We start from the raw sequence: 24,926 nt of genomic DNA, 5'->3' as shown, positions 1-24,926 counted from the left end.
GTTAAAAACCTTGTAACTTTTGCTGTCACCTGTTTATCTTGATCTGCCAAGAAAATGGACACTGTACCAGTGGTTGTGCAACCCAGAATGGACAATAAAAGAGGGGTGATGGCTGGAAGCTGCAGTCCTTGAGGTATTGCAGTCCTGAGCCATTTAAGGGCTTTATAGTACCAGCACTTTGAATTGGGCCCAGAAACTAATTGGTAGCCAGTGCAATCGGACCAGGATTGATGTAACGTGCTCAAACTGTCTTGCCTCAGTGAGTAACCTAGCTGCTGAATTCTGTACTAGCTGAATTTTCTACAGAGGCAGCCCTACCTATAATGCATTGCATTAATCTAATTTAGAGGTTAACAGAGAAGTTAGGCCATCCCTGTCCAGATAAGGGTGCAGCTGGGCCCTTTAACTTGGCCTTTGGCTGGCTGACATCTAATACCTTTTTAAAATGTGTTGTGGAAGAGGGAGGATTTGTTTTTGTTTTATGTTTTTGTTTTATGTATTTTCTGTTTTTTAAATTGTAATTTTATGTTGTGAACCACCCTGAGATCTACGAGTACAGGGCGGTACACAAATGTAAATGAATGAATGAATGAATGCTGAGCTGATGGATGTGTTGGTATGACACCATGAACAGCTGAACTCAATGCGCAGCCACACCCTTTAAAACTGAAGGATCTACAAGTGACAATAAGGTCTGTTATGATACTAAGTTAACTATTTCACATTCATATTCAATGCACTACTTTTTATAAGAAGTAAAAGAATTTAAGATTACCTCTTCCAGGTGACATTTGGAAATATTCCAGTACATGCGGGGAGAGAGACATAATACAGCGTCACAGGGAGTGAACATGGAAAGCCAGTTTTCTTTATACATATGCTCTTGGCTTCTTTGCGACTTGGAGGTAAACAGAATTTCATGTGTGTGCGATTTAACACTTTGGTGACAAATATTCTGAAAAGAAGAACAACATCACTCAAATTCTCCCCAAACCCAAATGCTATTTAATTTTAAAGCAGTTTGCCAGCCCACTCTCATTGGAACTCAAAATTAACAACATGCGGAGCCCAAGGATTCAATCAAAATTCATAGTGTAATGTGATTTAGAAGAGGAAGAAAGCATCTTAAGAATGAACGTTGCTTTTAATTCCATTTGCAGATGTGGAAAATTGAAAAATAAGAATAGAAGTAATCTAGTGGGGGGAAATAGAGATTAGACTATCTACCAAGGAATAGGAGGACAACCTAAAACAACTGGGATTATTACAGTGATTACTAAAGTTTCACTTTTGGAACTAATGTGACAAAAGAGCACATAAGCGCAGTATGAATAAGCAAGTCTAAATCACACAGTTAAAAGGCTCCATCTTGATTATATAGTTTAATCATCAGTCCAAACATTTCCAGGATAAATATCTATGCGGCACAGGTGCGTGTTAATTTCAAATATAAAATAATTGATTGTATTTTTACTCACTCCTCTGATTTGCAGCTAGTGGTTCCAGTCATTTCCAACAAAACATCTTCATTTGAAAAGTTTTCTCCTCTGACTAGTACTTCACTGCTGCCTAATGTTGATATCCACATCGGTTCAATGGAAGTAATGTGCATGGGCTGTTGGAAACAAAGTATAACAAGATTTCAATATCCAGCCATGCACTTTAAGCATGTTTAACTTGTACCTTTCTTGTTAATGGGTAGATACTAAGTGTTGTTCCATGCTCCATAATTTCCATTGGTTTTCATATTCTTCAGGATGGAATATAAAAAAAAAAGATAGAAGAGCATAACCAAATCCACAAGCGTCTGGCTGGTGGAGACACAAGTCTGTATTGCCCCAGATGAGAAATAGGGAGGAATGGATGAAATGATGGGTACAAGACGACTATTGGGTAATTGCACATATGGGGGATATATGTTTACATTAGTTTTGGGCAGTGTGAATGTGTAGGTTAAATGATTTTCGGTGATTGTATTATGTGCTTTGTATAATATTATTAGAGATCTTTTAATGATGATATGTCATTATGCTGCATTTGGTTGTTTTGTATATGTTTTGCTTTTGTGGTTCTTATTTATGTTTACATTTAATTATGCTAATTAAAATGTGGGATTGTTTTTATGGTATTAGTAGTATTGTTTTGAATATGGAATTTGTATTTTTGTATTTTTTATATTTATTGCTTTCGGGTTGGAATTTGTAAACTGCTTAAAATATTTTTTGTGTGAAATATAAACTGGTGTATAAAAGGTAAAAGGACCCCTGACCATTAGGTCCAGTAGTGACCGACTCTGGGGTTGCGGCGCTCATCTCACGTTATTGGCCGAGGGAGCTGGTGTACAGCTTCATGTGGCCAGCATGACAAAGCCGCTTCTGGCGAACCAGAGCAGCACACGGAAACGCTATTTACCTTCCCGCTTGGAGCAGTACCTATTTATCTACTTGCACTTTGATGTGCTTTCAAACTGCTAGGTTGGCAGGAGCAGGGACTGAACAACAGCAGCTCACCTCGTCGCGGGGATTCAAACCACCGACCTGCTGATCAGCAAGCCCTAGGCTCTGTGGTTTAACCCACAGCACCACCTGCATCCCTGCAAAAAAACTGGTGTATAGCTAAAATAAATTATTGCACCTACAAACTGTGGTCAATGAGCTAGCCTTTATAAGGTTTAGTGTCACATATGCACCATAGTTAATGCCAACCACAGTTCCCATGAACCTGAATAACCCGGATAGTGACAATGAAGGTGTAATGATAAAACACAGCTAAGGCAAGCAAAAGATTGGCAGGAGAATTTATTCCAGAGAGAAGAAGAGGACCGTGTATGACTGGCAAGCTTTGGGTTTCATATAGCTAGCATTACTTATGTGCCGGTGCTAAAAATCCAAAGCACAACAATAATTTGGAAATGTTTATTAAAACACATTCCACATCTATATCTCTCTGTGAACATACATTCCACAGAGTTTCAAAAGTACTGCCATTCACCCAGAGCATATGCACATACACTAAAAAAAAAAAAACCAAGAAATTAAAGTGAGACTCTAATCCCTCCATTAAACAGAGTGGGGAAACCTAAGACAGAGATTTCCATGAGAACACAAAAACACTCATACCCACAAAATAGCATTGGAATAAAGTCACAATGAGAATAATATAGGCACTGCATAAATCATAGCACAAATTTAATGGTATACTTGGATACAATGTAACAATCCTTCATAGCAATATCTATAATTAATGTTTCTAAGTTGCATGAGCCCTCTTTTGAATGACACAAAAAGTTTATAAATTATTAGTTTGGTTCTTCCTTCATGAGTCTTTTAATCCAAATATTTCATCTATATTTCAAAAGGACTCAGCAACAACAACTAACCTTGATGTTAGCTGCTGAATTGGTTTCCTGCTGAAAAGCTAAAGCTACAACAGGAAGTCCAATCTGATATGTGTCTATCAATATGCATCTCTCTCTCTCTCTCTCTCTCTCTCTCTCTCTCTCACACACACACAAAACACACATTAAAATTACCGTATATGTTGGGGTTTCGTAAGAATTAGCAAAACAGCAAACTAAATCTTACAATATTCTTTTGTAAGCTCATCTAGGCAGGGAACTATACTCATATATGAACACTGACGGCTTTGGACTTCTGTTTCCTGAACTGCAAGTCCCACCCAATTCCACAAAACAATTTAGGTTTGAAACTGAGAAGAATTTAAAATGCACAGTGCTCTAAACAGCAGAGGGGAGAAAAGTGATATCTGAAGTTTTAAAAAGTAAACAATTTTACTGGGAATGCACAGGCCTATGGGAAAACTTCAGGAAGTTCTTTGGATACTAATAATGTGATAACGTTAAGCAAAAAATGTTATTTATGGATTAAGATTAGATACATTTTCGTTGACCTCATTGTTATTTTGGTATAAAAGAGAACTAAAGATGCTGAATTATACTTAAAATGAAGTAGGAGGGTAGTAAATGGCTGCTCGGCCCTTTCCCAGGTCTCAGTAAGTGTCAGCTGCAGCCCCTCGCCCTCTGCCACCATCCCCAGCAACCAGATCACAGGTGCTTGCCAGCCATTTGGGAATTCCCCTGGGCAGCAGGATCATAGGGTGGGACTTCCCTCCAGAAAGCTAGCTTCAAATGGGCCAATCAGAGGCCCCCACCTGATGAGCAGTGCCTTGCTGGCTGGCTGCTGCCATGCCTGGTCAGGCAGCAACACTTAGAAAAACGGGCTACATTTGTCACCGTATTCACTAGAAACCTGAAGTAATATGGGGGTACCAAGGGGGGTGAGGCAAGCAGTTGATGATAAGTCTTCTGCCAGCAAAATAGGGAGGGAAACCATTTTCAGTGAGTCTCCCATACCCAACAGCCTCCCTTTTCTTGTTCCTGTGGTGGAAATCTTACCATCCAGCTTAGAGATTAGTTCGATTAAACCTCCAGTTCCCCCCATTTTTTAAAACAAGCAGATCAGTTTTAATTCACTCCACCCAACACAACATTTGCTTCTACAGTTTCAGCACCATCTAATGCGTAATGGCTTATCAGTCTAACACAGGGAAGAAATTTGATTTGGTGGTGGGAAGGAGAGAACAAGGAAATAAACACTTTCAATAATAACATGTTTAAATCAGATTGAAACTATGGTGATTCACAGAGTTCGGTTGCCTAAAAATACACAAACCAAGAATTGCAAAACTTAATTTATACTATCCAGTACTAATAATACAGTCAACTCACTAGCATATTGCAACGCAGTTCTTCCCTCAAACAACAGTGTGCTCTTTGGACAACATCTGTGCTATCCAATAAATATTAATGAAAAACACAGTTAAAGTTACACAGGAAATCAAAACTACATTTTGACTGTTTTTTGTTCTTAAGTATATATCCCGTTGCTTGGTCCCAGCTCCTGCCAACCTAGCAGTTCAAAAGCATGTCAAAATGCAAGTAGATAAATAGGAACCGCTACAGCGGGAAGGTAAACGGTGTTTCCTTGTGCTGCTCTGGTTTGCCAGAAGCGGCTTTGTCATGCTGGCCACATGACCTGGAAGCTATACGCCGGCTCCCTCGGCCAATAATGCGAGATGAGCGCGCAACCCCAGAGTCGGTCACAACTGGACCTAATGGTCAGGGGTCCCTTTACCTTTACCTTATATATCCCAAATAACTGAAGACGAAAACACATACAGCAGATAATTGCAGCAGTATGTATGTATTCAGTTCTGTATTGTTGTTTTGTAAGCTTGATCAAGCCATTTGCTAGCTAGATTTGGAGAAATGTGATCCAACAGGATTAGAATTCAACCCAGAGGATAACTCTGTGAAATGAAATCCTTCCACTAATTATATGAAATGACAACTAATGATTTCTTATAGTGTCATGGTATCTGACCCAAACATAGTATTGTTATTCATTATAGCACAAATTCCCATAAATACAAAGGGTAAAAGCACACACACACACACACACAGAGAGAGAGAGAGAGAGAGAGAGAGAGAGAGAGAGAGAGAGAGAGAGAGAGAGAGAGAGAGAGAGAGAGAGATCAACTATCTACCTATTTCAGCAGTGGAAAGTGAAGGCAACACTAACATCCCATGGTATTTTACTAACATTGTTGATACTGCTACTAGTCTTATGATTTATGCAAAGCATTTCATACCATAAGCAAGAGAGACTAGAAAAGCCAGTGGAATTCTCCTGAGCTTGGACTTGGGAAAGGTCTACAGAAGCTCAAAAAGGTCCTGTATTGAAGGGGGAATTAGTGTGTCCAATTGCCAACCATCACCCTGCAATGCTTCCCCTTATTTTCCACCATGTCCTTTTAGTATTCTGCCTCCTTCACACTTGGTAGTAGTGCAAGAGGTATTGCCATCAGTGAAAACAGCATATGATTGACAGTGAGCTGGATACATTATAGGAAGAGGGGGAGATAGTGTTAGCACATGGGTGAAACCCCCCCCCCCCCATGATCAATTGTGCTATAACTTATCAGTTTCAGAATATCTGCTGACCTCTGGCCTCTGTGAAATATATTTCCCATCTGAAGCACTGGTAGGAATTGAATCACAGTCAACCTGAAAAAAATTGAAAGTATTTCCTTAGAATATTTTTTTTAAAAAACCCCACTATTCATCAAATAAAAAGCTTTCCATATAGTGATTTAAATTCAATACAAGAAAAATTACCTTTTGTGTACAAGTCATGGTAGAGGAGACACATTTGTTCTCTCTAGTAGACCAGGTGCAACCAGCATGAGACAAACATTCTGAACATCTAGGAATACAAAATAATAGTTACAGAACTGCAGGGATTGGTGAGATCCAGCAGAGGTATATAATATATATATATATAATTCTAGGTCTTACCCAGGGTGCTTACATGTCATAAATATTTATTTAGCTCTACTCAAGCTAAGGCTTTTCATATAGTGGCCTCAGTAATTCAGAACACTGGTCCTCTTGAAATCAGACAGGCGTCTACAATTCAGATCTTTCACTGCCTGCTGAAAACTTGGAAATTTAATGGTAACATGTAAAGTCAATTTGGATCAGCAGGAGAACTTCAAGGGCACCTCTGTCGTATTAGGCATGGGAAAGCAATGCTCCCTGCTGGATTAGATGAAAAGACCATTGCATTCTGCCTCCCAAAGTGACCAACCAAATGCCCTTGGGAAGTCCAAAATCCATCACATGGAGACAACAGTCCTCCTTTGCTGTTGATTTTGAGTGACTGAATCCAGTGCCCTGCTGCCTCTGAACATGGCAAGTGAAGTGGTTCATTTCTATAGTGTTGCTTCAACTGCTGGCAAAAATAGATGGCTCATACCATCTGACTTAAAGGTTATATGCTAAGAAGGTGGTGCAAAAAATCACACTATCCATTCCTCCTTGCTATTTAAACTTCCATCATCCCTATAATCTCACTTAAAACTGTAAATCCATTGAAAGAGTTTTGCCTTGGGAGTAGAGCAGGCTTCCTCAACGTCGGCCCTCCAGATGTTTTGAGACTACAATTCCCATCATCCCTGACCACTGGACCTGCTAGCTAGGGATCATGGGAGTTGTAGGCCAAAAACATCTGGAGGGCTGAGGTTGAGGAAGCCTGGGCTAGAGGTTGTGGAGCTGTTCCAACAACCCTTTGGTTAACACAAAAGGAGTCTTGAGTGGCAAGTCTTATTGCACTAATTAATTAGGAAACCAAGCCTTCATGTTGGACCTTCCTTGCCCCCTACTCACCAACTTCTCAATTCTGGAAAATATGCTTCTGTGTGAAGCACACAGTAGCTTGGATAGAGTTAATGCACAACAGAATCCACAGTGGCTCTTTTTCATCACTATCTGGAGGTTGGCTCCTAGTGCTATGAGTGCAGGGAAACAGAGCTGAGATCTAAAGTGATGCTTCAGCAAAAGAATGTATCATGGGCCAAGTACGGTTATAAATCTATGTGCTAATAATAGCTCCAAGCAAAACAACAAGCCTACCCATAAGTCTTATTAATTGCTTAGGTTGCTTCCAGACTGACAAGTGTTATATAGAGATTGCACTTCCTCCACCCTACATGCAGAATAGCAAAACTCTTCAGATAGTCTCACACTTTACAAAAAAAATGTACATCCTGTTATACATCATCCATACTTGTGTGTGTCATACCCTTTTAGCACGATGTTTATTTTCAAAACATACACACTGGGGGGGGGGTGTTCCATGTTTACCAAAAAGCGCTTCCCCTTCCTTAACTGCTACTGTGCTAATAATTTTTAAGCTAACTGAAATGGCACCAACCAGAAAAACAGTGTTTTATCTATTTAACATGTTGCACTATATAGCTTTTTCATGTAAGTGTAATTATACAAATATAGATTTAAAATATGGGTGAAGGTGTTATTTTGACTTTTTAAAAAATAACATTACTAAAAATGTACTGAAGAGTAGAGACCTGGGAATAGTCTCAGATGCCTGAATGATCAACAGCATTGTCTGCACCAGTCTTCTCCAGTCTGGTGCTGTGCAGATGTTCAGCTCCAGCTGCCATCAGGCCCACTCAATATGGCCTGTGGTCATCACACAAAACATCTGGCAGGGAAGGTTGGTCCTACACTGATTGGCGAAGGCTTTCCAGGGTTTCAAAAATTATTTTTCCCAGCCCTACCTAGAGATATAAGGGACTGAAGCTGAGACGTCCTGCATGCAATGGGTGATTTCTATATCACTGATCTACAACTATTTTCCTTCAAAAAGACAGAAGCGTATTTCAACTTAGCACTGCATCTGCAGATATTGCACTATGTTCTGTTCCTTAAAAAAAAATCCCCAAAAACAGTTTCAAAAGAGGTGAAAGTACCATGGGGAGAATACAAAATAACACATTTATGATGACACTGTGTAGATGTCCTGTAACAGTACAGAGAACAAAGAGTGACAATTCAAGAGGAAACATCTAATGTGGAAGCACCCTAAAGAAGTTGTTCTCAGATCATGTAATCAAAAAATCTTTGTATCAAATTTGGCAGGAATTTAAAAATTTAGTAGAGCCACAAAGCCCTTGGTGGGCATCCCCCGTGGAAATGACGGTAATGGGTAACATCAGGAGAGAGGGTAAATGGCCCACCTATAAAGATCTGGTAATAAAGGAAGGGGATAGTCTGAATCTGAAACCATATGAAGAAATAAAAACATACTGCTCAAGCTGGTTACATTATAACCAAATACAAAGTCTATTTAAAACACACATAAAAATTGGCTTCCCCAAAAAGGAATCTAAATTGCAAGAAATAATAATAAATAATGACAAGAAATTATTGGGAAAAATGTACAAATTTTTATTAGATTGGGAATTAAAAGATGAATTAACTAAAAAGGTAATGATAAATTGGGCAACAGATATTGGAAGACGAATCTCAGTAAACCAGTGGGATAAATTATGGAAATTAGACACAAAATTTACAGCCTGTGTAACAATCAAGGAAAACATTTTAAAAATGTTTTATAGATGGCATATAACCCTGGAGAGGATTGCCAAATTTGACAGATCAGGAGATAGCAAATGTTGGAAGTGCAGGGAAAAGACGGGGTCTTATTACCATTGTTGGTGGACATGCCCTAAGGTGGCAAAATTCTGGAATGAAGTATATGAAAAACTAAAAAAGATGATAAAACATACATTTGAAAAAAAAGCCAGAATTATTCCTTTTAAGTATGGTCCCAGTAGATATACCAAAAGACAGAATAAATATTTTACTATACGCCTGTGCGGCAGCAAGGATATTGATTGCCTCAAATTGGAAAGAAGAAAAGGTACCAAGAATGGCAAGAAAAATTAATAGAGTATCTAAAATTGGCGAAACTAACGGCGATAGTAAGAAACATACCTAAGCGCAAAATAATAGAAGAATGGAAATATGTACAAGATTATCTGGAAAAAGAGAACATAGAAAATAACATAGTAACGTGTCTAGAATAGAGATATAAAAGGAGAGGAAAAATGACCAGACAATAGAAAAAATTAACAAAGAAAATAAAGAGAAATAGCAGAAAAAGCGATTAGATAAAGGGAAGCGTGTTGCAAATAGTAGGAAGGAAATTTTTATCTGTTTTCTATTAACCTTCTCTACTCTTATGTTGTGGACTTGTTCTTTTTCTTCTTTGTTTGGATTTCTATTTGTTTCTTTTTTTTCTTTTTTTCTTTATATAATTTAAGTATTATGATTTTGTAATTATTAGTTATATTATGTTGGAAAGTTGGATATGATTTATAAGATTTATTTGAGTATATGAGTATGAGTTATATGGTTTATATGATTTACTTGATTTAGTTAATTTTTACGTTTTGTATGAATGGATTTGATATGTATGAGACATATGATTTAAGGATTTGTAAAAAAATTTAAAAGATCAATAAAGTATATTTTTAAATTTTAAAAAAAGAAGTTGTTCCACAATCCACAAAAAAGATATGTAAACATCTCTTACGTTTTCTCTAATGAGCAGTCATATTTAAATATTTCCGATAAACTCTGTGAATTAGAGATGAGTAATACTTGAGCAACTGAAAAGGAAAAAGAAAACATTTTTATATATTGGGCACAAGCATATATATAATCATTTATTGAGATACAATTGTTTTAAAAGTAGGTACAAGGGAATCCCCAGGAATTTTTCCAAGGAGGGAAAGGAAAATACTCCAAATAAATAGACAAATATAACTAGCATCAGAGAACAGGTCAAAATTTCTGGCAGCACTGATGACTCTGCAATGGAAAGGCCTAGTTAGATTTGGTCCCTGAGCAACCTGTATGTCAGATCCACCCATCTGTTGTTTCTCAATGAGTAAACATCCAGGGAACGTCCTTCCACTCACTGCTGAAAGTCTTAGTTCTTTGCCTAGCTGCCTTCACTTCCTCTAGCTCTTAATTGTACTCCTCCTACAATCAATGTCAAAGTCCTCTCACAACTTAAAAAAGACAGCCTCCTCCCTCCATTCAGCAAAATGGGTGTAACAAATCTGGGCTACTTTGTAGGGCTGGCGTACCCCATACTATCTCAGCCATAGTCCTGCCCCCTGCAATATAGCTATTAACACTGATTGACTTTATCTGCGCTGGCACTAGCAGAGTAATTTTTAAAATATTTACAAACTCATTTCATATAAAAGGTTATTTTATTACTACATCTGTGATAGAAAAATCATGAACTCCTTCTTTGCTGTTATCTTTTGTTCTTGGACTGGCACACTTGTCCCAAATCACAGCTACCTTAAAATCTTGTATAATCAAATTGTTTTCTATGGAGCAGCAATCACTTATTTGCCAGGGAAGACCAACAGAAGAAGCTTAACAATAAATCAATACTTTTGATTAAGGGTGTTTTACTCTTGCCTTCTCTTGGACTAATTGGTTAGGTCTCCTTTATTAAATTTCATTGGCTAGTATTTCTTTTTTCTTCTTTGTAAAGTTTATTATTATTATTTCATTTTATAATGTGTATAAAATAGAAAGAACAACTATAACACCAGATGAAAATTAAAAGATGAAAAACAAAACTATGAAATAGGCATGTGGAATGAGTTAAAATAACAAAGTCCAAGTAAAGGCTATCAACTTCATTAGATCATCAAATATAGTTCCAGATTTGCCATGCTAGTGACAAGGGACATCTTGAAAATATTTTTTTTCTGCTGAATATGTCATAAAGGAATGCCAAATCATATAAAAAGTGTCTACAGAAGCAAATGAGAAGAATAGTGCCGGCACAGTCTAACTCAGGCATGTCAAACATGCGGCCCTCCAGATGTTTTGGACTACAATTCCCATCTTCCCCAACCACTGGTCCTGCTAGCTAGGGATCATGGGAGTTGTAGGCCAAAACATCTGGAGGGCCGCATGTTTGACATGCCTGGTCTAACTCATCCGTCAAATTATAAAATGCCAGAAACTTACTACGTTTTTACTTTTAAAAAATGAAAGCCAGGAATATGTTGATTAAGGCTCATTGGGTGAAGAGGCTATCCCCTTTATCTTCCTGCAGATACCCATGCATAGAGCAGACATAAATGAAGAGGGTATGCCACAGATAATTGTATTACTTAATTATTTGTTCTGTTTATGCTGCTCTTTTAAGTGAAGATGAATTTCCAAAGAGCTGATAACATGGGTCACGTTTCTCTTGCATGACAATTAGTCTTCAGTCTTCTATAGCAACTTTTCCCTAATGTAGTTTAAATAGTCTTTATCTTGTCAACACAAGATTTGGGATTCAGGGCTGGTTTCAGGAACTGGCATTCATCTTGGTGCCAGACATCTTCCCCAATCTTGCACACACAAGAAAAGACTGACAAGTGTGACATGATAAAATAGTAGCCAGGCTTATACCAACCACAAACATCGGCCAACCTCTCTTCCAACATCCAACCACAGCAATCCATAACACACTTTCAAAGCTTCCTCTTTCAGAACCAACGTGGCTTTATCCTCGCCCCACCCGCCTCAAGCACAGTAATTAAAAAACAGGCCAAATATAGATCCCCACACATTCCATACAACAAAACATTCCAGTTGTTGTAGGTAAAATATGAAGAAAACTTGCCTTTTCCGACTACATCAGCTGCCTTAAGGTGACAAGAACAGTTCATGATGACTTCCTTCACATTCTCACAAAGAATTTTTTTGGTATTCACATCTATCACTTTGCAAGTGAATGGCCCTTCAGAATTTCCAACTGCAGTTACAGAAATCTAAAGGAATGAGAAATTGATAAGATTTCTTCACCTCTTAGATGATAATCTGGAGGAACTTCCAAGAGAATCAGAGTTAAACTCTCAGGGCAAATGTTGATAGGCTACTTAAAGATTAGATAAAAAGTAAATGGCAAGAAACAATTGAAAACATACCACCAACTTTTAATTGGCTGAATAGTAGGAGCTGCTGCAATCTGCCCAACTCCATTCATCACACCCAATGATTCCTACTGGGAAGCCATGAGATTTATACAAAATGATTCTCCCACTTCCTTCTCTCCCTAGAATGATGATGATTCTACACATCATGTAGACCATGTTTTATGCAAACCAGAATTCATACCAACCAGTGTTTGTAAATCTGCTTCAAACCTTGGCTTCAATATATGGTCAGGAAGATTCCTGGTTTGCATTAACCATGAACTATATCAGTATGTCTAAATGATGACTAACAACAGGAAGAGAAGAGAGAAATAGTTTCAGAGGCAGGAGGTCAAACAGCATCATGCTCAAGGCTGGCGCACAATTTGTCATCCACAAGGATGCTGAAGAGCCAACGTTATGGGAGAATAATACTACCAACAGAAGTCAGAATAGCGTGTGTTTCTTTTTTGTCCCACTGGGTGAACCTGGCTTCGCTCTACTTTCCCTACACTCTGCAGTGATCAATGATTCAGGCAGACGGTCCACCCGGACATGTGAGTGTACTTTAAGAGATTAACAAATCCTGTTTTAAAGTATGTCCGTGTTCTTTCCACATCAGTGCCACCCCTCAGAGGTAGAGTATGGTTATAGGAATCCATATCCAGCATGAGGGAACCATTAACCGTTTCACATTATAGCAACATGATCTAAAACCATTCCAAGCAGAAAGCAGGGAGCATCAGAAGACATCATGATTGCTCTAACAAGGATTCACCTGCACCTTCACAGCTTGGGCTTTCCTTTTGTGCAAGGCACCAAACAACTGGAGCCACCCAAGGAAGTTCGGTTAGGGGTCCCAATCCTGCTGTGTGTGTGCAAACTGACACAGTGTGATCCGCAAGTATGGGAGGCTGGGATTCTGCCAGTATGCCATATATATTGGATTTATCAAGTAGGATGAACTACTTGTCTACAAGATGGTTTGAAGAGGATGCCAAATATGGAAGCTTGGGGCAGATACATGCTTTTGTGTACATAAAAATAAATAGGGTTTTGTTTACCCAGGTTCACCCACATAGAACCCCATTGTTACACCAGGAGAAAGGTGTAAGCAGCATAGGATTGGACTATTATGTTTCAGTCAGACCAGAGTACTGAGAGAGTTCAGCACTGCCAGGTTAAATTCTCTCATTTGTAAAAATGATGTATTAAGTAGTGCAGTTATACTATAAATGAAATGAAAATGATGTTTAACATACCTCACCTCTGTAATGCTTGGATGTGTAGATTTTCAAGCATTTATCTGTTCCATATGGAATGCTTGTCCAGTTTATTATGTTATTTGAAACTGGGCATTCCCCTTTTAAAGTGCAGCTGGGGAAAAAAACCAAATATATGCACGAGAGAAATAGAGAAATCACTTAATAAAATAATAATAATAATAATAATAATAATAATAATAATAATAATAATAATAATTTATACCCCACCCATCTGGCGGGGTTTCCCCAGCCACTCTGGGCAGCTTCCAACAGAAATATTTAAATACAATAATTTATTAAACATTAAAAGCTTCCCTAAACAGGGCTGTCTTCAGATGTCCTCTAAAAGTCTGGTAGTTGTTTTTCTCTTTGACATCTGGTGGGAGGGCATTCTACAGGGTGGATGCCACTACCGAGAAGGCCCTAGGCACTGGACCTCAGTGTCCGGGCAGAACGATGGAGGTGGAGATACTCCTTCAGATATAATGGACTGAGGCCGTTTAGGGCTTTAAAGGTCAGCACCAACACTTTCAGCACCAACACTTTTAATTATATATGTCTGCATTATTTGTATCTCCTAGCCAAACTGTGGCCACCTTGACTGAACATTTCTAAAGTGCCTTCTCAGCTCTTAATAAGCTGAGAAATAGTGTTCCAGATATTTAGCTTTAAAAAAGATAGGTACATCAAACAATGAACATCTATTCCATCATTTCCTTTCAAGCCAACCCTGTTGGCCAGCTATGCAAATTTGTGGGAGATAGAACTGATTAACCCAATCAAAATTTATTGCTTTATTGTTGCTGCATTTCTGTCTTTAAAACCATAAAAAACCAGTTACACCCATTGATTCTTTCTCATGGCTTGTGATGCCATTGTCCCTCGAAGCCACGGACCCAAGAGTAGATATAAGTTTTGGAAAGTCAGTGTTGAAGAAAATTTATTTACATTATTTTCCTTGGGACTACTCTATGACTTTTTCAGTCTTATGAGAATATATCATTATGGTCTTTCTCAAATTTCAAATTAAAAATAGGGTATGAGAACTTAATGCAACTATCCAAATATCTCCTTCCTGCTAACTATAATTATAACCACAATTATAGGTGTCCTTTTAAGAAGCGTCTTACTGCATGCTAGCTTTAATTGCTAAAACACTAAATTCTTATTTACTGCTCGGCTACTGGCTTGTCACTATTGTGTCTTATCGCTCGTTTTTGCTCAAACTTTGTAAAAAAATAATTTTAAAGCAAATAAATGTTATGGTCTTCTTGTTGTTTTAGAATTTCAAAGTTATTTGGCCCCAGGATTCTGTCTTAGCCCAATTAGAATACTAACACAAATATCCTGGGAAGGTTAAGAGAGAAGCTTGAGTTGCCTTTACATTAATATTATTAGCTAGTGTCATCATGGGAAGAGTCACTGCAGACTTAAACTGATCCAAGATGGCTTTGTAAAAACAACTGCGGATACAGCCTCAAGGTATCAAGAATGACATTAAAAATTTTGGGAAATGATATACAGTGAATTGGAAAAAAATGTTTAAAATGAATTTTGTTAAAACACCCTGAAGCCTTTTTTGTTAGGTATCTCAAATCAAGAGCTACCAAAAGAAAAATGGACATTATTTATGTAGGCTACAACAGCGGCAAGAATCTTGATTGCACAATATTAGATGATGGAAGAAATAGCATCATAGGAACAATGGGAAGAAAATCTGATCAACTATGCAGAATTGGCTTAGCTAACGGACAAATTATTAGAGAAGGACAAAAAGGACTTCAAAAGAGTCTGGGAACCATTCACAGTTTATTTGCAGAAACAACAGAATGGACTGGATTCACTGGCAGGATTTGAATGAACTTTCACAATTTCATTTGAGTAACATATTTCAGAGAAATGATAAGGGATTTTATTTTTGTGTAGGAAAAGCAGGATACAATAAATAAAACTAAAAACCTCAACAGAGGGGGAGTTGGGGGAAGTCCAGGAGGGGAGGGAGAATAATTGTAAATAACATGAATTAGATTTGTACCATTATTTGTTATAAAATTCAATATTATTATTATTTTTTAAAAAGGCATCAAGAATGAAAAAAAATACCAATAATGAAGCATTTATTCATATGGGCCTATAAAGCAGAAAATACATACTTGTTATATGAATAACACCATCCACAGTGAGGGTCCATGGCAGTTAAACATTCTTTACAGGAAATATACTTGCTACAATTGGCAACCTTTGTTCTCCAGATCTAAAATGGAAAGGGGAAAAAAATCACTCTTGCATGTTTCTAGTAAACATTTTCAAAAATGTAAAATAATTTCCATAAACCCAGGAAATAGGAAGAAAAACAAATCAGTAACATTAAAAAAGGAATTCAATGTAGTTTCTTACAATATTGCAACAACCTTCTAAGGCAGGCATCCCCAAACTGCAGCCCTCCAGATGTTTTGGCCTACAACTCCCATGAACCCTAGCTAACAGGACCAGTGGTCAGGGAAGATGGGAATTGTAGTCCAAAACATCTGGAGGGCCGAAGTTTGGGGATGCCTGTTCTAAGGTATGCTGTTCATGTCACTTCAAGTTAGCCTTGTCTGGATCCATCATACCATCAGCAGGAGATCATTTGCAAATTGGACTTGTGACAAGGCCTTTGCCAGCTGTGCTCACTTGTACTTAAATTCAGAGCCAACAGGGTGGCATAGGACTTCAAAAATAATTTGCATGCAGATTCCCTGCCTGTTACAGCCTTTGTCTCTAAACTTCTGTTTCTAGGAAAGGCTGCTGAATGTGTGGTTGCCCTTCAGCACTTAAAAACCACCAACTTTCTGCACACCTGCTAACGTGGCTTTTGGTCTGGAAGGAGTGTGTGGTCTCTCATAACCATTTCTGCCTGGCTGGCGATTGCTACGAGCAACTGAACTCCACTATTAATCCTATTAAATCCTGCTGCAAGTCTTTGACACTAAAGTGTGTTATTGGCAATGCCACTGTGGGCTCTTCCACTCTGGAGTTTAATGTGGATTTGAAGCTGCATTTCTCTCTCTCACTTTTGCAGTGTACATACAGCATCCTCCTCATCCAAGTGGCAGCCTGCACCTCCCCTTGCTAAATTAAGTTTGTTTTCTGTCTTGTTCTAGCTGGGTCCCAGGCTGCAAGTAGCCTTCCAGATTACCATGGCTATTGCAGACGGAGAGCTGCAAATTCCATGGCCAATCCAAGGTCCAATTCCAGACAAGCAGTGATTTTAACAGAGTTGAGGGGCAACCCAAGGTCCAGGTAAACAGATGGTCGGGATCAGGTACAAGAAACGGTGTTGGTTAGCAAGCCATTGTTCCAGCAGTTCTCTCAGCCTTGCACTGAGGCTCTTAAACCAGAGGCACCAGAATCCCACCCTAGGCCCAGCTGCAGCCTCTCAAGAAATCTCTACAGAGTCCTGTCTATAATTCTAGACAGTCCTTTGCTCATGAAGAAACCTTCTCTACAACCAATCACTCTTCTTGACTATGAGGAGACAGCTGGTGGTGACATAATCTTTGCCAATCTGTGGATAATCCAATAGGAAAAGAAAATGCAATACAAAAATGTGGATCCTCTGAAGCTCATTATGTGGGAAGCGTCATTGCTTTTAACATGTGTGATGACATTTCACTGGATGGTTTCTATTGCCACGTTTACTTCTTCCATTTTGTTCCCCATCAGCCCCAAAGACATGTTCATGGAATTTTAATTTTTAACCCAGCTGTTTTTCACAGAGCAGCTATGTTAAAATATATAAATTGCCCTTGCATGTGGATGGCAAAGGAAAAGGTAGGAAAGGAAGTAGGAGTCTTTCATATGAAGGATTCCTAATCTTATCTGGCTTGGAGTATTACACTCTATTTAAAAATTACTGTACTTTTGTGCAATTCTGAAAAAAACTTACCGGTATATTCCAGATTTGTACTTTTTTTAAAAAGTGCATACACAGGCAAGGAAATAACTGCACACATATCCACAATGGACCTCAGGGAAATAATAATATTTGAGGGAAGGAGACAACACTACATAGTGCAGTAACATGCATCCTATCAAGTACCACCCACTAATGTGCACAAGAAAGGAGGATATAGTTTTTGGAGCCGTAAGATTGAAAGCATCTGTGTGGATAAAGGTGCCTGAACATGCACATGCAACAGTGAGCGATGTATGCATTAATTCCCTAATCTGAGTAGAGACTGAAAGGAGTTCTCTTGTGTGGTGATTACTCATCATCCATCCAAACATTTCTCACAAGCGCTTCCTGGTGCTTCCTGAATTCAATGGATAAATGGATAAATGATAGATGCTGAGAGAGAAATCATATTAAGGTCATCAAGCTGATGACATCCAAGTTTTCTCTTGTTTCCATCAACTCAGTTCTTAAAAGTCTCTGTACTCACTTAAGACAATGTAAGTCAGTTACGCAACTGCAAACACTAAGAAAATGATGTGATAGCTAATCTCTAAAGTTACACAGAACTAATCAAGTCAGTTGCATAGTTTTGAATCTCTGTTGACTAGAAACCACACCTACTCATATTCGTAAAGCAGGTTCCTGGACTTCAGTTAACAAGGACTTTGCCAGATGACTGAAAGCCAACTTCAGAAGTACTATTTGTGCTGACTGCTGCTCTTAGCTCACCTTGTTACCAGATGGTAGATAGATGTAATCTTTATTCACAGGGTCAAGTTCAAGTTTGTGAAAAATTGGTGTTTCTTCTTCAATTTCATACAAAATGTCTGGGCAATTTGGTTTCATGTTTTCATCAAGAATAACCTAAAAGCACAGGAAACAAAAAGAATCACTATCATGTTAAAATGGGCCAATTTATCTGCCCTATTTGAATACACTATGGTTCCTCTATTCCTCACCATCATCAGCAATTTGGAACAGATTTTTTTTGGGGGGGGGACATGTTTGGGGGGAGAAGGGGGAAGCAGAAGTCCCACTGTGCAAGCAGAACCTCAATTGAACAGATAAGAAGCAAACTGCATGGATAAACTAACAAATACTTTTACCTGGAAAGAGAACATGTTCTTTTACTATTATCTCAAGAAAGATACAAGGACCTATTTTGAATGCATATTCAGTGACTAATGATCAGCATTTGTATGTTTTCGATTTGGTCAGCTATTCAAAGTGCTTACAATAAAAGTGTAAGATGACAGCAATAAAAGCTTTTCAAAAAGCTAGATAAACTAAACAGCCTAAAACCTTATTTTGAAATTAAATTATTTAAGTTATTTCACTGAAAACCGATCCAAGGAAATGTTGAATAAAGGCCAACAAATATTTTTGTTGGAGAGAAGGCATTGTTTAATTATGTACAGTCAGTGAGGGGAAAAAGAATTTGATCCCCTGCTAAATTTGCCCGTTTGCCCTCAGATGAAGAAATGACCAGTCCATAATTTTAATGGTAGGTTTATTGTAGCTGTGAGAGACAGTATAACAACAGGAAAAACCCCAGAAACCCAGTAGACAAAAGTCAGAGATTGATGTGCATTATAATAAGAGAAACAAGTATTTGATCCCCATCAACCAGCCAGATGGCAGGCTACCTGGTATCTGCACTGTATGTAATGAGCTGAGATTAGAAGCACCTGCTGTAAGGGAGAGGTTTTACCTGTAATCCCAGCTCGTTACAGTACCTGTACAAAAGACACCTGTCGACAGAAGCAATCCAGCAGATTCCAAAGTAGCCACCATGACCAAGAGCAAAGAGCTGTCCAATGATGTCAGGGACAAGATTGTAGACCTGCACAAGGCTGGACTGGGCTAAAGACTATTGCCAAGCAGCTTGGTGAGAAGGTGACAACAGTTGGTGCAATAATTTGCAAATGGAAGAAACACAAAATAACTGTCAACCTCCCTCGGTCTGGGGCTCCATGAAAGATCTCATCTCATGGAGTTGCAATGATCAGGAGAACGATGATGAAGCAGCCCAGAACTACACGGGGGGAACTTGTCAATGATCTCAGGACAGCTGGAACCATAGTCACCATGAAAACAGTTGGTAACACACTATGCCGTGAAGGACTGACATCTTGCAGAGACCACAAGGTCCCCTTGCTCAAGACAGCACATGTACAGGCCCGTCTGCAGTTTGCCAATGCACATCTGAATGACCCAGAGGAGAACTGGGTGAAAGTGTTGTGGTCAGATGAGACCAAAAACGAGCTCTTTGGCATCAACTCAACTCGCCGTGTTTGGAGGAGGGGGAATGCTGCCTACGACCCCAAGAACACAATCCCCACCGTCAAACATGGAGGGGGACATATGCTTTGGGGCTGTTTTTCTGCTAAGGGGACAGGACACCTTCACCACATCGAAGGGATGATGGATGGGACCATGTATCATCAAATCTTGGGGTAGCACCTCCTTTCCTCAGCCAGGGCATTGAAAATGGGTTGAGGATGGGTATTCCAGCATGACAATGACAAAAACAAAAAACAAAAACGGTCAAGGCCACAAAGGAGTGGCTCAAGAAGAATCACATTCTAGCCAGTCTCCAGACCTTCATCCCATCTAAAATCTGTGGAGGGAGCTGAAGGTTCGAGTAGCTACACATCAGCCTCAAAATCTTACTGACTTGGGAGAGGATCTGCAAAGAGGAGAGGGACAAAATACCTCCTGAGATGTTTGCAAACCTGGTGGCCACCTACAAGAAACGTTTGACCCCTGTAATTGCCAACAAGGGTTTAGCCACCAAGTACTAAGTCATCTTTTGTAAAGGGATCAAATACTTATTTCACTCATTATAATGCAAATCAATCTCTGACTTTTGTCTTCTGGGTTTCTGGGAGTTTTCCTGTTGTTATTCTGTCTCTCACAGCTACAATAAATCTACCACTAAAATTATGGACTGGGGGTCATTTCTTCGTCAGGGGGCAAACAGGCAAATTTAGCAGGGGATCAAATACTTTTCCTCCTCACTGTAGAATGCCACTGGACTCGGGGGGGGGGGGAGGAGCCATCTTTCAAATATTATACAAGAAGAGAAGTTACAGTCGTACCTTGGAAGCCAAACAGAATCTGTTCCAGAAGTCTGTTCGACTTCCAAAACATTCGAAAACCAAAGCAGCGCTTCCGATTGGCTACAGGAAGCTCCTGGATGTTTGGCTTCCAAAAATAGTTTGCAAACCGAAACAGTCACTTCCGGGTTTGCAATGTTCGGGAGTCAAAATGTTCGAGAACTAAGTTGTTCAAAAACCAAGGTACGACTGTATTTGCCAATATAGCAACTATCTAGCACTTTTACATGCAAAATTCCAAGCAGCTTCTATCAACTAATGCAACCACAATGCGTCATCAAATAAACCATGAAACAAACCATAAGCCACATACTTTCAGCAACTGTCCATTTCTTGTTCCCAAAAACAAAACAATCTTGTTCAGAACCACAGTGGCATAAACTGACACCAAATCAGAGTGGCTCAGCAAAGTTGCATTGTTGATTGGCCAAGCTATCTTGTTCTGAAAAATCAAATACAGAAGCAAAATATGAGTATACATCATTTTATCAAATATGCAACTTATTATTTTCAAGCTCCCTTAACTATAACTTGCTGCTGAAAGCTTCTTTATGGGAGGTAGCGCTACACTTCAAGCAGGACTCCACACAGTATTATTGCAAAACTTTGGCAACTTATGGGTCAGTTTAGATACAATGCTAGACCATAGTTTAGTATTATGAGAATGACCCTAGCCTTCTCCTGAACTCACATGACCACCCCACCCCAGTACGGCCCTAAGGTGAAGTTTGGATGCTTCCAATTTTCTCCTATCAGGGTGAGAAATAATAATATCTTAGGTGTAAATGCCATGTTTTAAAGCAGAGTATGAATCAGAAGACCAGAGAAAAATCTGTAAACAAACTGCATGTATTACTTGAACACTGGAAGCATTCATACAGAAAACAGTTATGCCTTCTGGCAAACTTCTCATCAGTCATGAGTTTAGCTGTTCCTAACTGTAGAACTACAGCAACATGTTCTTTAGTCCATATTTACTGTGAACCTAGCTAAAGATTACATGTTGGAAGCTACAGGAAAGAGTGTAACACAATGAGGAATAAATTTGTTTGTTTGTTTGTTTATACCCCGCCCATGTGGCTGGGTTTCCCCAGCTACTCTGGGCGGTTTCCAACAAAATATTTAAAATACATTAAAACATCAGTCATTAACAACTTCCCTAAACAGGGCTGCCTTCAGATGTACCATATTCTGAAAGTCAGATAGTTGTTTATTTCCTTGACATCTGATGGGAGGGTGTTCCACAAAGTAGGCACCACTACCGAGAAAGCCCTCTGCCTAGTTCCCTGTAACTTGGCTTCTCGCAATGAGGGAACCACCAGAAGGTCCTTGGCGCTAGACCTCAGTATCCAGGCTGAACGATGGGGGTGGAGACCAGTTTAATTAGATCAGTTAATAATTGCAAACACAAATAAACAATTAGGTGGGGAACTGAACTATAAATTCAGGGAAATGTAAAGGCCAAAAACCAAAGAAATGAAAAACTGTGCTGCATTTCGGTATCATTTTAAAAAGGAGATAAAAACTTGCAGCAATAAGCAATTTGACTGGGCGTGATGGGTCCCATTCAGATATCATGATTTTGGCTTTAGAAGCCAGGATATGCATGAACTTAATACTCTCCCATTTCACTCAACCTTTAACACCAGCTGGTAAACAACCCAGGAAGTCACAGTTAATCATAGCTTCCTTTTATGTCTAAACTGATAGCTATGATTAACAGCTTTCAAACAAGCCAGGATTTGGAAGCAAACATTGGGAGCCATTAACCACAGTTCCCTGGTTCAAAATGAATGTAACAAGAAGCTGTGGTTAACTAGGCTTGCTGGCTTGTGTCCCTGCTCATGTGAAAGGAAGAGCAAAGGAACCTACAATTTTTAACCATCTGAAGACAGTCAAATCTTCAATCCAAGGGAGTTTATGCAAAGCAACAGGGGACTGCATGTTTTTCAAAGGGGACCCTTTAGGAAAAAAGTGCTGTTTAACAATTATTTATTAATTAAATTTCAATCACATTCCTTCTTCCCAAAGGAACCAAAGTGCATCATACAGCAAAACAATAGAAAACATTCAGAAACGATCAAATATCCTCACAGGTAAATAATTTCAAGGTTGTCAGGAACAATATATTTCAGCAATCAAATGCCGAACAGAAATGTTTTTAAATTCCACCTAACAGTAAAGAGGGAGTACAGGAAATTGAATCCAGCCAACTTTCCCCTCCATCATATTCTCAATTTCATTTAAAGTGGCTCAACTCAAAACAACACAAACACAAAACCCTAATAATATATCAAATTATGCTATACTATACACACAAACATGATGATCCATTTATACAACATTTACAAAAAGATGTATGGTAGATTATCATGTTTTTGAGTACATATAACACCATTTTATATATTAGGTTCATGGGTATGTTTGTGTTTTGGATGCTGAAGAAAAAACTCTCGTACACAGATTTAACACAAAATATAATTTGGTGTTTTGCCACTCAATCTCCCATATTATTGAAGCTCCAGGCATTAATTACACGTGTGCATGAAGTTGTGGCTGTACTTCAAGAAAATGTGTGCTGCTCCCGTAGCATCTGCCAATGCTGTTTGTGGTCTAAAGTGTTAAGGGCATGGAATGCTGAGCGATCAACATACGCGGTTTGTCAGCTCTCACCCCTGTACAAAGTTTCACAACCACTTTTAAACAAGACAGGAAAACAACTTTGTAACACCAAGAAAGAAATAATTTTTCCCCTCTTCTCCACACAATGTAGTCTATTAAATAAGGCATGTCTACAAAAGAGAGGAGGGGAAAGAAAAGTGTGACTACACCATCAGCAACACTTGAAAATTTTGACAGAAATTAACTTCCAAGCAACCTAAGCATCTACGGCCTAAACTACACATAGTGATGGCAGAGTTGACACTGGTGAGATAATTTGGCTCTGCACAGCTGTCTTTTATTTATCCAGTCATCCCAACTGCATGCTTTTTTGGACTGTGTTTCCCATCAGCCCCAGCCACCACAGCCATGGAGAGGGGTTCTTATTTTAATAAGGATTTTTTGATCACCTTTAATGTGGCATCCCAAGGTGGTGTACAAGAGATATAACGCGCTAACCAATTTATATTATTAATACATTAAAGTTAAAATACAGAAACAATCCAGGGCAGAACTTTAATTCCTTGTCCTCACTACAACCCCAGTTGGGACTGGAGGGGTGTGTGTGTTGCAGTAAGAAGAAAAGTCCCACTGGTGTCAATGGGACTAAACTGCATGACAAATGTCACACTTAGTTAAAAGAGGTATGCTTTAAAGAAGTGTTTTCTTCAACCTAATCCCCAGATGTGGTTGGACTAAAATTCTCACCACCCACAGCCAGCTTAATACAATTACTGCTGTGTATTATTGTAATTTATTTGACTTATCACTCACTTACTATATAGACAATTTACAAAGAATAAATCCACAAAACAATGTGTTCAATAAAACCATTTCAATAACCCATACAAAAAAAAACAGAAAAGAACACACCCTCCTAACCCCCTTCAGAGGGGAAAACAGGAGAAGGGCCTCAAAGGAAGATTGAATGGTGTAGAGACACTCCCACAAAGGTATTTATAGATGGAAACCAGCACTTTGAATAGATTACTGTAGCCAAATTATCCCTGTCATCATTGGGCCACCAGCTGAAGCTGCTAGAAGGCATTCAGTGGGGATGATCTTCACCCCAAATGAGTAACCGACATGAGGCTCTCCAAATGTTGTTCTTCTACGACTCCCATCATCACTAACCATCAGTCATGCCAGCAAGGATGCAGGATAGAGGGAACGAGTCCAAACTCTTCTGGAACGAACAGGGCTGGGGAAGTTCCATAGCTGTTCTCTGCTAATGTTGTCCAATTGAAGTTATGCAGGAATGTAGTAGGATGGCATCCTATGCACAATTAACCCGAGCAATTTCAACCTTACTCAATTGAAAGCTGAATGTCTGAAATCTTGCAGATCAATGGCACGCAAGGCGGAGAGCTTAAAAATTCCTTCTGCTGGTACCAGGCTCTGGGATGCTCTCAGAGGGAAGTTTTTAATCTGTCATATTTTAATGTATTTTGGTATTTATTGGAAGCCGCCCAGAGTGGCGGGGGAAACCCAGCCAGATGGGTGGGGTATGTATAAATAAATAAATAAATAACTAAATAATATCTTATGGAAACTTGGATG

At 38.9% G+C, this 24,926-nt stretch overlaps 1 protein-coding gene across 3 annotated transcripts in view; it reads right to left on the bottom strand.

The window, feature by feature from the left end:
* PLXNC1 (plexin C1) overlaps positions 1-24,926 on the bottom strand; it is a 59,918-nt gene that overhangs the window by 27,198 nt on the left and 7,794 nt on the right. Inside the window, exons 2-11 of one of the 3 annotated variants that reach the window (XM_060279702.2) lie at positions 21,019-21,147; positions 18,316-18,450; positions 15,803-15,903; positions 13,647-13,761; positions 12,093-12,240; positions 9,981-10,056; positions 6,197-6,284; positions 6,023-6,085; positions 1,479-1,615; positions 776-955 (exon numbers count right to left, since the gene is read on the bottom strand). In XM_060279702.2, the coding sequence (XP_060135685.2) occupies positions 776-955; positions 1,479-1,615; positions 6,023-6,085; positions 6,197-6,284; positions 9,981-10,056; positions 12,093-12,240; positions 13,647-13,761; positions 15,803-15,903; positions 18,316-18,450; positions 21,019-21,147 (1,172 nt within the window). Of the gene's footprint in view, positions 1-775; positions 956-1,478; positions 1,616-6,022; positions 6,086-6,196; positions 6,285-9,980; positions 10,057-12,092; positions 12,241-13,646; positions 13,762-15,802; positions 15,904-18,315; positions 18,451-21,018; positions 21,148-24,926 lie in introns of those variants that run through there. The other 2 variants (XM_088652589.1, XM_088652590.1) reach the window with 2 other exon arrangements.

Source organism: Zootoca vivipara, chromosome 9, assembly GCF_965207765.1.
Source record: "Zootoca vivipara chromosome 9, rZooViv2.hap1.1, whole genome shotgun sequence".
Lineage (NCBI taxonomy): Eukaryota > Metazoa > Chordata > Lepidosauria > Squamata > Lacertidae > Zootoca > Zootoca vivipara.
Note: the sequence above shows the minus strand (reverse complement) of the source record. Positions and strands in the feature narration are given on the sequence as shown.